We start from the raw sequence: 13,937 nt of genomic DNA on the forward strand, positions 1-13,937 counted from the left end.
TGGCTTGAGAAGAATGGATATTAATTCTGTTTTAAATGTCTGGTAGAATTCCCCAGGGAAGCCATCTGGGCCAGGGATCTTATTTGTTGGGAGATTTTTGATAACTGATTCAATTTCCTCACTAGTTATGGATCTGTTCAGGTTTTCTATCTCTTCCCATGTGAATTTTGGTAGTGAGTGTATGTTTAGGAATTTGTCCTTTTCTTCTAAGTTGTTCAGTTTTTTGGCATATAATTTTTCATTGTATTCCCTGACAATTGCTTGTATTTCTGAGGGGTTGGTTGTAATCAGTCCATTTTCATTCATGATTTTGTCTTTTTGAGTGCTCTCTCTCTTCTTTTTGAGAAGCCTGGCTAGAAGTTTGTCAATTTTTTTTTTTTTTTCAAAAAATTAACTCTTGGTTTCATTGATCTGTTCAACTGTTTCTTTGGTTTCTATGTTGTTGATTTCTGCTCTGATTTTTGTTATTTTGCTTCTCCTACTGGGTTTGGGGTGCTCTTGTTGCTCTGCCTCTAGTTCCTTTAGGTGAGCTGTTAGATTTTGCACTTGCGCTTTTTCTAATGTCTTGAAATAGGCCTGGAGAGCAATGTACTTTCCTCTTAGGACTGCCTTTGCTGCATCCCACAGAGTTTGGATTGTTGTATTTTCATTTTCATTTGTTTCCATATACTTTTAAAATTTCATCTCTAATTGCCTGATTGGCTCATTCGTTCTTTAGTAGGGTGTTCTTTAACCTCCATGTTTTTGGAGGTTTTCCAGACTTCTTCCTGTGGCTGATTTCAAGTTTCATAGCATTGTAATTGGAAAGTGTGCATGGTATGATCTCAACTCTTTTATATCTATTGAGGGTTGCTTTATGTCCCAGTATGTGATCTGTCTGTGATCTGTCTTGGAGAATGTGCCATACACACTTGAGAAGAAAGTGAATTCCATGGCCTCAGGATGTAGAGTTCTAAATATATCTGTTAGATCCATCTGGTCCAATGTTTCACTCAAATTCATTGTTTCTTTAGTGATTTTCTGTCGAATTGACCTATCCATTGCTCTAGGTGGAGTATTAAAGTCCCCTGCTATTAGCACATTCTTATCTATAAGATTGTTTCTGCTTGTGATTAATTGTTTTAAATATTTAGGTGCTTCCATATTCGGTGCGTAAATGTTTAAAATTGTTAGTTCTTCCTGATGGGTAGACCCTGTAATTATTATATAATGCCCTTTTTCATCCCTTGTTACTGTCTTTAATTTAAAGTTCAGTTTGTCTGATATAAGTATAGCTACTCCAGCTTTCTTTTGACTTCCAGTAGCATGATATATATTTCTCCATCCACTTACTCTTAATCTGAAGATGTCCTCCTATCTAAAATGTGCTTCTTGTAGACAGCAAATAGATGGATTTTGTTTTTTTAATCCATTCTGCTATCCTATGTCTTTTGATTGAAGCATTCAGCCCATTTACATTCAGTGTTATTATTGAAATATATGGGTTTAGAGTCATTGTGTCCTTTCTGGGATTCATACTTGTGGTGGTGTCTCTGGTATCTTGCATTTCTTGCAAATTTTGCTCAGAGAATCCCTCAGGATTTCTTGTAGGGCTGGTTTAGTGGTGACAAATTCTTTCAATTTTTGTTTATTTGGAAAGACCTTTATCTCTCCTTCTATCTGGAATGAAAGGCTTGCTGGATAGAGGATTCTTGGCTGCATATTTTTTCTGTTCATCACATTGAAGATATCCTGCCATTCCTTTCTGGCCTGCCAAGTTTCATTGGATAGGTCTGTCACCACTCTGATAGGTTTCCCTTTGTATGTTAGGGCCCTTTCTCCCTAGCTGCTTTCAAAATTCTCTTTTTGTCCTTATATTTTGCCAGTTTCACTATGATATGTCGTGCATAGATCGATTCAAGTTACGTCTCAGGGGAGTTCTCTGTGCCTGTTGTATTTCAACGTTTACTTCCCTCCCCAGGTTGGGGAAGTTCTCTGCAATAATTTGTTCCAGGACTCCTTCAGCACCTTTCCCTCTCTCTTCCTCTTCTGGGATTCCTATGATATGGATATTGTTCCATTTGATTGTATCCCTGAGCTCTCAAACTCTGTTTTCATGTTCCTGGATCAGTTTATCTCTCTTTTTTTTTTTTCTCAGCTTCTTCGTTTTCTATAATTGTGTCTTCTAAATCACTTTTTCTCCTTTCTGCCTCTTCAGTCCATTCATTGAACACCTCCATTTTATTATATATCTGATTTATGGCATTTTTAAATTCACCATAACTATTTTTGAGCTCCATAGTGTTTGTAGCAGTAGTTTCTTTGATGTCTGCCATGCTTTTATCAAGCCCAGCGATTAATTTTATGACTATTGTTCTAAATTCTTGTTCAGTTATGTTGCTTATATCTATTTTGATCAGTTCTATAGCTGTCAGTTATTTCTGGAATTTCTTTGGAGGAGAGTTCTTCCATTTCGTCATTTTGGTTAGGTTGTTTTTTTTTAATCTGTTATTAATTTTAAAAGCTTGTTGTACACTCTGCCCCTGCGAGTTCTGCTGTATTAAAGAGGGCTCTTTGACTGTTCAGGGCTTGTCTTTTCAGAAAGTATTCTTTGGGGGCGCCTGGGTGGCTTAGTCGGTTAAGCGTCCGACTTTCGCTTAGGTCATGATCTCGCGGTTCGTGGGTTCAGGCCCCGCGTCAGACTCTGTGCTGACTGCCAGCTCAGAGCCTGGAGCCTGTTTCAGTCTGTGACTCCCTCTCTCTCTGACCCTCCCCCGCTCACGCTGTCTCTCTCTCTCTCCTAGAAATAAATAAAACATTAAAAAAAAAAAAAAAAGAAAGTATTCTTTGAATGGTGTCTCTTGGTTTCTCTTGTTCGAGTTTGGTTATTTTGTTTCCCTACTAGTAGCGGTATTTGGGACTCTCCACCATGTGTACTTTGGCTTGTTTCTTGAGGTAGCCCTGGAAAATGAAAACAAACGACCACAGAGGGAACAAAGGTACACAAAAGCACAGACAAAACCAGTAAACAGGCAAACCCAGGCTCAGGTGAAAACAACAAAACAGCTCTCTAGCAGGGATGGGAGTGGTTCGGTGTAGGCAGGTCTTGCCTCCACTGGGTCCCTGGCCCCTCTCTGAGGCCCTGCCTTGGTGGTTTTGGGGAGAAAAATGGCATCACCCCAGTCCCTTCTCAACCAAGTGCTGCAAATCACTCCTTTGGGTCTGATCTCCCTGTGCCAAGGTGGGCTGAGTTCTATGCCCCATGACCCACCTCGTTTCCAGGTCCCATTCCATGGGCTTTATTTATACTGCCCGAAACAGTACCCAAAACAGTCCCACAGGTCACTGCTTCCCTGCTGCTGCGGGTTGAGTGGGGGTGGGGGTGGGGGAAGTGTCGCAGCCTCAGATCCGTCAGAGTCAAGCAGCGATACAACCTGAGACCTGAGGCCTCTGTGCCCCGAAAGCGAGGAACTTAGCAGCTTCAGGGCAGCCTCTGATGCTGCAGCTTGCCTTCCTGTTGATTCTTAAAACATAAACACATAAGTTTTTGTTATCTTGTCAGGTAACAAAAGAAAAGTCTCTTAGAAGTATTGATTAAAGTATGCCTTGGGATTTTCACTTCTTTTGAGTGCTTCCCCTTATATGTCAGAGAATTTGTTGAGTTGCTTCATGGATAGCTTTGGATGCAATCTTTTATCTCTTCATATCAGTGATTGCCTCCTTTTTACTGCTGTCTTTGAATCATATTCAGGCTCCCCTTACGTTTTATGGTTTTAAAAAGTTCAATTTATTCTCCAGTTTATATCTTGAGGCATGCCTTTGGTAGTCATAAAATTTAATTAAGATTTTTTCAGTTTTAGAATAATTTTCATTCATATTCCAATACCTCAGATGGATATACTCAAATGTAACCACACACAAAGAAATCGCTTTTTAAGAAGTGAAAAGCAGGTAATCAATGCCATATCTACTAAACTGGTATGAACCCACCACATTCCTTACACGTTATATATGAAATCATATCAATTTATATTGTCATTTGATTAAATTAGGAGTACTAAGGATGGCTATCACTTGTAATCTGCTCACTGGATATTACTGCTGGTCAGCCTACCTGACTGTCTTTTCCCAGCTCTGCTACATGCTAGAGAGAGTTCTCACAGGCTCCCACGATGACATACTGTTTCACCCTTTTAAGAGTTAGGATGAATATTTTAGCCTCCAATTTAAATTGAAACATTTTGAAAATAATACACAAGATATGTCTTTGACACTACCATGCAACATTAATTTGTTCACATTTTACTATTCTAGCTAGTTATGACATGCTAAAAACTATACATTAATATAGACTTTTAACTTAAAATTTTCATAATTTTTAAGGAAAAAATTACAAGTCATTCTATAAAAGTTATAGCTGTGCCATTCAAAATTCTAATTTTCTGAAGATATCATTTACCCATGTGATTCACTGGTTAAAATGCTAAGAAAGTGCTCAGTAGCATAATTTTGAGTATGCTATAAAGTCCTAACTCTTAAAAAGGGATGGTCCAGAACAGCCGTAAAGGTGACCCTTGGGAAACATAGCTGTTAGACAGACCCAAGTACCATAATAAGAGCAGGTCCAATAAGAGATCTGATTGTAACTGCCATTCAAATTTTCTTATCAGTGGTGCAGTGCAAAGAACTTCTGTCCCCAGGAAGAGAGCATGATGGATGAGAGCATCCTTGTCTGATAGTCCAGAGGGTCTAAAGATGGAGGGCAGGTGCAGGGAGCAAACTGCCCATGTGTGATCCCCATGACTCAACCCTCAGGCTACATGGGATTGGTACTTAAAAACTTAAGAGAAAATTTTTCCTTCCAAGATTTTATTTAAAATCAAGTTAGTAGTATAATTTACTGATTCATCACCTACATAAAAAAAAATCTAGTTTTCATTACAAGTGCCCTCCTTAATGCCCATCATCCATTTTAAAAGAAAAATGAAGGATAAACCTAAGATGCATGACTAAAATCATTAGGTTACATGATCTGCTCTATTAAAAAATCATTTAAAAATTGATAGTGTTATAGAATTTAAAGTTAAAAAACTTTATTTTTTAAATTGTTTTTAAAGTGTATTTATTATTAAAAGAGAGAGAGCACAAGCCGGGGAGAGGCAGAGAGAGAGAGGGAGACACAGAATCCAAAGCAGGCTCCAGGTTCTGAGCTGTCAGCACAGAGCCTGATGTGAGGTTCGAACCCACAGACTGTGAAATCATGACTTGAGGCTAAGGCAAACACTTAACTGACTGAGCCACCCAGATGTCCCCAAAGTTAAAAAAAAAATCCTTTAAATCATGGCTAACAGACACATGAAGAGATGTTCAGCATCACTCATCATCAGGGAAATACAAATCCAGAGTATGATGAGATATCACCCCATACCTGTCAGACTAATTCAAATTAACAACGCAGGAAACAACAGATGGTGCCGAGGATACAGAGAAAGAGGAACCCTCTTACACTGTTGGTGGGAATGCAAACTGGTGCAGCCACTCTGGAAAACAATATGGAGGCTTCTCAAACATATAAATAGAACTACCTTAAGGCCCAGCAATTACACTACTAGGTATTTACCCAAAGGATACAAAAATACAGGTTCCAAAGGGTATATGCACCTGTATGTTTATAGCAGCATTATCCATAATGCAAAATTATGGAAAGAGCCCAAATGTCTATTTACCGATGAATGGATAAAGAAGTTGTGGTATATATACACAAAAAATATTACTCAGATATAAAAAAGAATGAAATCTTGCCATTTACAATGCCATGGATGGAGCTAGAGTGTATTATACTAAGCTAAATAAGTTAGAGAAAGATAAATATTATATGATTTCATTAGTATGTGGAATTTAAGAAACAAAACAGATAAACACAGGGAAAGGAAAAAAAAGAGAAAGGGATGCAAACCATAAGAGACACTGAACTATATAGAACAAACTGAATTGTTTGGGGGGGGGCGGGAGGAGGGAGAGGGGCAAGGAATTGGTTAAAAGGGTGATGGATAATCAGGAGAGCACTTGCTATAATGAGCATTGGGTGTTACATGTAAGTGATGAATTACTAAATTCTACTCTTGAAACAAATATTACACTATATGTTAACTAGAATTTAAATAACTTGACCATAAAAATGATAGTGTTATAGAATTTAAAGATAAAAAATCTTTAAATGATTGAAATCTCCAACATTATAAAATTATGCAGTGGTGACTGGTATGGAAACCAAATGCTAAAATAGTGGAAGCATTTAGAGACACGTTTCTGGTAAATACAAGGAAGTTCTACCATACATAATGAAGCAATTTATGAGAAATATTTAAACTTCAAGTTTAATACATCTATATACTAGAAATATAGGTATAGTAAAAACAACATCTTAAGTACATTCATGGATAGTAAATGAAAATAATATAGGAAATTGGTGATAGAAAGAGGAATGGATGGAGAGCTTGATGAACTATACTCTAAAGACCTGGTTTTTTTCTTATTCTTTCTTTCTTTCTTTTTTTTTTTTCATTAAGGAGATAATGGCCAGTTTTAGGCAAGACTACCTTTTCAGAGTTTATTTCCTTAGGACTAAAATGATTGGATACAGTTAGTGTTTTGTTTTGTTTTAAGCTAGGAAATACATTGTCATCATTCATATATTTTATCTAAAATAGTACTCAAAACTTAAAAAAAAACCTATAGATAGAATTTGTATAGATAAATAAGAGGTGAGTAATTTGGCTGAAGAGGTTTGGACAGCCAAACACCAGCTCAGCCACGTTGGTAGCCTTGAGACAGAAGCCTGCAGAATACAAGTTGAAAATATTATGGTCTCCCTTCCATCAAATATAGACTATGATTTCTAAGTCTTTTGTTTTAAAGAGAGGAGCAAACATTTGCTACAAAATATCTTTGTCTCCAGCTTTCAGAAGAACAACATAAAAGAATATGGGCCACAGGTCTATCTCCTTGTGTCAATTTCTTTTCTTTATCTCAGGGAACTGATGGAGGGTTTTATTTTTTTCTTCTTTTATTATTTTTTGACGTCTGTTAAATGAGCTCTTGTGTGTGATGTTTTATATTTCCATGAATATTGTTCTGAAAGCTAAAATACCTGGTATTAAGTACATCATGTAAACTCTTTGTGAATTGCTTTCACCATAAATGAAAGCCTTTTTCCTGGCAATTACATTTTTCTTTGATTACTACTACGTTTTGTCTTCTTTTTTCTTTTTGCAATTAGTCTTGTTTATCTGATCTTATTATAGTAATGTTTGCTGAATTGACTACTCGTTTGAATTAGCTAGTTACCTCTTTTTAGAATCTTTTTCTATGCTAATTCTAGGTTTGTCTATGTTTAATGTTTTTGTTGTTACAGTTATTTAAGGGTTAGGTAAAGAGATCTTTGTATTTAATTGAGTAAATTTCATTTTGAAATCCTAATCTTTACCGTTGTTGATTTTCAGAGAATGTTTGTGTTTTGTGTGTGTGTGTGTGTGTGTGTGTGTGTGTGTGTGTTTAGCTTAGAATTCACTCCTCAAAACATTTATAATTGTATGATACCCATGAACTGGTTTTATTGAGCTGTTTTGTTTGTTTATTTTTACCTTCGATTTGTGATGTTGATATCTCTAAAAGGCAAAGTTAGATCTAAATTTCCTACTTGGTTCTCTGTATTCAGAAAAGGTCTTTCTCTTTTAAAGTATATGCCCATTACTTTGCGTATAATGAATACAACAGTCTTTCACCAAATGATTTTTCTTGGGTTTCAGTCACTGTAAATTACTCATTTAAAAACTATTGAAAGTATGGGGGGTCCTGTGTCCTCAAGAAGTTTATGTCACTGTATTTTTATACTGCTTTCTCTGTGCCTTTTGTGGAAGATGGGTGGAATTCTGGTCCCATTAGCAAATGAGATACAAATTAAGTCAAGCACAGTCAGTAACATCTTTCCTATTGAATGTTTTTATATCTTTCATAGAATTTCCAACTTGTGAGCCACTAACTCAATTTATATGCAAAAGTGGAAGATGCATTAGCAGCAAATGGCACTGTGACTCTGGCAAGTACCAAATGTTTACTGTATTGTACTGATTTGATTGGTGGCCTGGCTGTCAGTAAGATGTAGTCCATAAGAGAAGCTTGCAGAGCCAACAAAATGGCCAAGACAAGTGGTGAGAGGGCACCTGGCACATCACTGGGGATTAGCATTACGAATAATGGAGCTCAGTATCTGTCCCACGGGGCAATGAAGAGATTTGTGTTCACATATTATGCTGGACATAGTCTAAGTCTACAGATGTGAAGTAAAGGGGACAATTGAGGAAATGACCTGGACAATTTGGATTCCCCAAAGCATTTATGTAAAGTGCTCTGTATTCTCAGGATGGAGGAGTTTATAAATTATTATGGAATTAACCAAATGTCTCAATTCTGCCACCTTGCTATTTACGTACAAATGTTATTTTTTTCTCATACTCAATTGTATCCCTATGCTAAATTATGCCAAATACAGGTAAATGAATTATGTATAAATCATACATTCTCAGCCACTGATTTCGATTTAATCTATTTTCACTTCACATTTCTCTTACCTCCTTCCTGCAACGGTTGTTAATAAAGAATATAAATTACTGCTAATGATAGTGACAATTTCCCAGTATAAGTGCACACTTATCAGTAAGTAGGGGTAGGGGGGTGCATAATCACTCTTTGTGTTGGAGAATGGAGAAGAAAGATCTGAATTAAAGACATGGCTATAGACTCTGGGGCATAGAGAGATTGTGGGGGTCTGAACAGTTTTCTACAATAGTTATATCACCAGCTATATCATTTCATGAAATTCCTGCAGTCATCATTGTCCTTTTTATAATTATTTCATGCTGCATAGATTTGTTCAGTCAATGGTTAGTCATTTCTGAGTGACATAGAAATTAAGTTTTAAAATCCAAGCCCAGGATTTCTTCTTCCCTCTGTGGCTAGCAGTAGATGTTAAAGCACAAGGGAAGTAATGCCAAAATAAAAAGAATTCCCTGACTCTTCATGAGAAATGTTGATCGCTGATTTATCATTCCTTTATGAAAAACAAAAAGATGCTCTATATACGAAAAAGAAATGTTACAGATTTTGTAAGAAAAAGTTTCTTCCTGGGTCAGTTTTCACTCCCTTGATGTTGATGATCCTTTCCAGATGATGACTGTGGGGACGGCAGTGACGAAGTTGGCTGCGTTCACTCTTGCTCTGATAATCAGTTCAGGTGTTCCAGTGGCAGATGTATCCCAGGCCACTGGGCCTGTGATGGTGACAATGACTGTGGAGACTTCAGTGATGAAGCCCAAACCAATTGTACCAGAGAAGGTCAGTAATTTTGTGACTCTATGAACTATCATTTTAAATTGATATATAATATTCGAACACTTCAGAATGGATATTATATAAAAATAATATACTCAGCAGTTAAAAATATATATATTTAGGAAAGTATAAAAATAATTTACTGATCACTTTCACTCTTTTATTTCTCTTGTTTCTCATCTTACTACCTCCTTATACTTTCTGTGGATTTTGCTTCCTACATTCAATAGATGCTTTAGTTGCTACAACTTTAATCCTCTCCAACTTCTAAATTGCCAAACCCCAAACCCATCCCCAAAGGAAAACAAGCAAACAAAACAAAGAAACAAGAAAGGCATAATTTTTTATTTTATTTGATCGCCAAATTTGTTTCCTTAAGACTTGAAATAACCTCCTATTAACTGGTGATTCATTCCAACTGAATAACTTCTGGAATGCAAGCTAAAAGGGGGAAACTGTGATGAGGGGTCTCAGCATGTCCATGAGCAAGCCTGACCCTGTCATCTGCATGCATTACTTTCCAAAATTTGATCATCCATAGGGCATGATAACAAATTAGAAATCATCCTGGAAATACCATGGGAAAAATCATTAGACTGCCATTCATACAATCAATTTTTTTTAATAGAGGTTTTCTTTCTGCTTAAGAAATTGGAAGAATTTGTTATTCACTCTTTCATTTATTCTACTAATAATCATAGAAGAGTTTTTGTGTGTTAAGCACTGTACTTGGACAAAAAGGTAGATAAAAGGATAAAGAAATTGGTCCCCATTCACTGTTTAAAATCTAGCAGGCAAATAGACAGACAATAAAGTGATTTATTTAATGAATTGGATACTGGAGTGGGAGGCATATATTGTGTGGTCAGAAGAAAGGAATCATCTTCAAAGTGTTTCCCAGGGTATATATTTGTCTTGTGCAAGCATTTAATAAGTTAGAAAATTCCTCAATTTTTGTTCCTCTGATCTGATTTCTTTTGTCTTTTTTTTGTTTCCTCTCTGTCCCTGCCTTCCTCTCCTCTTCCCCTTCCTTTTTCTCTTTCTCCTTCTCTTTTTCATTTCTCTCTCTCCCACCCCTCTCTCTATCTCTATCTCATTCTTGTGTCCTTTTCTCTATTATTTTTTGCTCCACTAATATATATGAACTAGAGCTTTTTGCTTATCATCAACCTTTCATTGAAAAAGAAAAGGTGCACAAAAATACTTTTTTCCCTTTTTATCTTTCTATATTAGAAGCATTCATCTGGGGTGAAGTTGATATGTCATTACTAAGTTACACTATGAATATAAACTGCATTTCACCCCACCTCACAGATGTCATTTTAGGCTCCTCACGAGGTGTACATCTGTGGCCTTCTGGCACTGCCCCTAATATGCTGTGAAAGACAAATTTCCCCAGAGTTATCTTACTTTCATCTCAGAAGTGAGATCTTATCCCGCTTTTCTATGTTTATTTGTCCCTAAATTAAAATACTTATTGCACATTAAGAAGTTTTTGGAGAGATTGCTTTAGCTTCATGAGTATCCAGAATAAGTGTTATACCCCTTGTACCTCACTAGATAGTTTTTCGGATTTGGATTATGATTATAATAGAATCGGTGACTATTTAATGTTAATGACCTTCACTTTTAAAGCACCTCACTTTCACTTATATATTACTCTAAAGGATATACTGTCAGTGTGAACATCATGGATTTATTATATGATTATGGTAATACACTAAGGAAATGATCCAGATAATCGACATGATTCTTGGACATGTTTCAAGCAAAGAATGAGGAGAACATCCTGAACTAATTTATATTTATCATATTATAAATTCCCTAATCAAATACTCCACTTAGCGGATACAAGTTGCAGAAATTGAAGAAAGGGAGCAGTCTAGGATGACTTTGCTATAAGACAATTCAAAGTATTTCAGAGGACATTTACATATTTTTATCCGTCATTATTTTAAATATTCTGATACAGAAGTTGTAAAATAATCACGACACATAGAATTGTTAAAGCTGATCAGGAAAGAAAGTCATTTTGCACATGCAGGTTTTGTGAGACCATTGCCAAGGTAAAGTAGAAATGTGATGCAATTAGTCATATAATTTAGTCTCCAAACCTGCTGTGGAAGAAAGAGCAGGGAATTCTGGCCTGAGTTTCAAGACTGGCTGTCAAAACTGATCAATTCCACTATATAATTGCTCAGCACTTTGCTGTACAGTGCCTGGGTTAAAAGAGCATATGGCGTAGTTTCTCTCAACTTAAATTGTATTCAAAAGGATAAAAGTACTCTTGAATTCACTTTTTATCGTAAAGGAGCAGAAGAAACCAGGAAATGGAACATTCCATATATAACCCCCATTTTTAGAAAATTCCTGAATTTAAATTCATTCATATTCTCTCTGAAACCATTTTCAAAAAAGAATATCTATAGTGATCATTTTTTTCATCATTAGTATGATTTAATGTATGGGGAAAATATTAATTGCTAGTCCCTTTCTAGATTAATTCATACTTCTCTCCTTCCCCCTAATGTTGTGATGGTCTTCCCTCTCACTTCCAAGCTCACATACTAGGTAAACAAGGTGCAATATCTTTGGAACGCACTGTACCCACACACATACACACACACAGTCTACAACCAGTAGTAGAATAGAGAGTCCACAGCACACTCATTCTTTCCTTTGTCTCATTTTCTGTTATCATTAATTTAGCTCTGAAAACTTTGATTTGTGCATATTTCTTTAGTGACTCATTAGTAAAACTACTGGATAAATAGTTTTTTTCCAAGTAGAAGAATAAGTGGATGAATAGTTTTTTGTTTGTTTGTTTGTTTGTTTGTTTTTCCCAAGTGGAAGATTTTGGTAGGAAGGAATTCTCTCTAGAGCCTTAGGCTTGGCCATTTAGTAAGTATTAAAAGGTTTTGTAAAAAGATGTTTTTAACCTATAAAAACATCAAGAGTAATGTTAAAATGAGACTTCAGTCTTTTCTTACAAATATTTAACTGTCTGAACACATGCATCTATAAAATACCAAATATATGCAATTAATCTTATCTCATTGTTGACAGTTTAATTCATTTGAATTATGTATGCTTTCATTCTTCTACTCTTTTGGGGGAATAGTCACAACCATATTTCTCCCAAGGAATAAAACATTTCTGAAGTAAACATATGTATTATTTTAGTATCTTTAGAGAGCTATTCCCCAGGTCAATTTACATTCAGGAATTGTGTAAAAATTTATACCGAATAATTTCAGCATGGATTTGATGGATAATGGAATAGGTTTCTCTAGAATTGATTTTACCTAATGTTTGCAATTTCTCCTAAATGCAACTAAAATATCCCTCAAATATTTGGATTTTTCTTTACTTTTCAAAGTAAAGAAATCATTTGACCATAATTTATTGTCATTGTCCTTTAATACCTTCTATTTGTCTACCTAAAAAGGGAATATTTACAGCCAGCTGTACTAAGTGAATGAACTGGTGATGCTAGAACATAGGTGATCTCTTATTTACATTGCAAATACAAATGAAATGCCAATTTAAAATTAAGCATATATGACCTTCAGTTTTGATTTATTATGAATAATCTTTAACAAGTTCTCAAATCCATTAGGCAATTAAATGTATAACATTATTAATATGTATTTCTACACATGGTCATATTCTTCTGTTTTAACTGTTTAACTTTGCTCCTTCTTTGGAAACTTTCACATTTCTTTTGCGCTTTGTATTCATTCATTCATTCATTCATTCATTCATTCATTTTACTTACTACTTCCCTGTTCATAGATTTAAGAAGGAAGCTAGAATAATTTCTTTTTATCTATGTAATTACATATTCAAGTACAATATTTGATATACAGTGAATGCTCAATAAATAATTATTGAGTGAAAGAGCTTATTTCTTGACCACAAAATTTGATGTTAGCCTAGGAATCCAACCCTTATTTGTTTTGTATTATATATCTAATAACTTTTTTCTGCTTGTTTGCCAGATCCTGGAGTTTATGTGCACGGTGATGCGCAAGAAAGACTAGGTGTACTGATCTATTCATGTACATTTCCTTAATAAAGTGTAATCATTTTCAAGTGATTCAAATACCAAAATATTGGCATTTTCAACCCAAGATTCAATAAAATAAAACAGGACATCTCCCTTATCTTTTATTCTTGTTTATTTATTTTTATTTTCTGTCCAAAAAATAGTAAGTTTGAGAAAGATAGGAAGAGTTTGTTTGTTTGTTTGTTTGTTTGTTTGTATCTATTATTTAATAGTAAATGCCAGTGAAGAGATTCCATTAGTAATAATTTAGGGAGGCAGCAGCAGGGAGAAGTTAGTATATGTTAACAACCCACTAATTGCCAGGCACTTTACATTTGTTATTCTCTTTAATCCTCACAATAAGGATTACTCAGAGAGGTTAAAATGCTTGCCTAGGATTACCCAGCTGAAGTTTCAAGCAAAGGTTTCTGTTCCTTTTTCTTTCATCCAGCTCCCTGCTTCTGCAGCTTTGGAATATAATCTAACCCCTCCCTTTTTTTCTAACTCTTTATGCATTATC

At 35.4% G+C, this 13,937-nt stretch overlaps 1 protein-coding gene across 1 annotated transcript in view; it reads left to right on the forward strand.

Annotated features, from left to right (window-relative positions):
* LOC120221669 (low-density lipoprotein receptor-related protein 1B-like) overlaps nucleotides 1-13,937 on the forward strand; it is a 165,958-nt gene that overhangs the window by 115,728 nt on the left and 36,293 nt on the right. Inside the window, exon 13 of the mRNA XM_039219187.1 lies at nucleotides 9,205-9,372. Coding sequence (XP_039075118.1) covers nucleotides 9,205-9,372 — 168 coding nt within the window. The remainder of the gene's footprint in view (nucleotides 1-9,204; nucleotides 9,373-13,937) is intronic.

The sequence above is a fragment of the Hyaena hyaena genome, unplaced genomic scaffold (assembly GCF_003009895.1).
Source record: "Hyaena hyaena isolate Hyena2069 unplaced genomic scaffold, ASM300989v1 scaffold_800, whole genome shotgun sequence".
Lineage (NCBI taxonomy): Eukaryota > Metazoa > Chordata > Mammalia > Carnivora > Hyaenidae > Hyaena > Hyaena hyaena.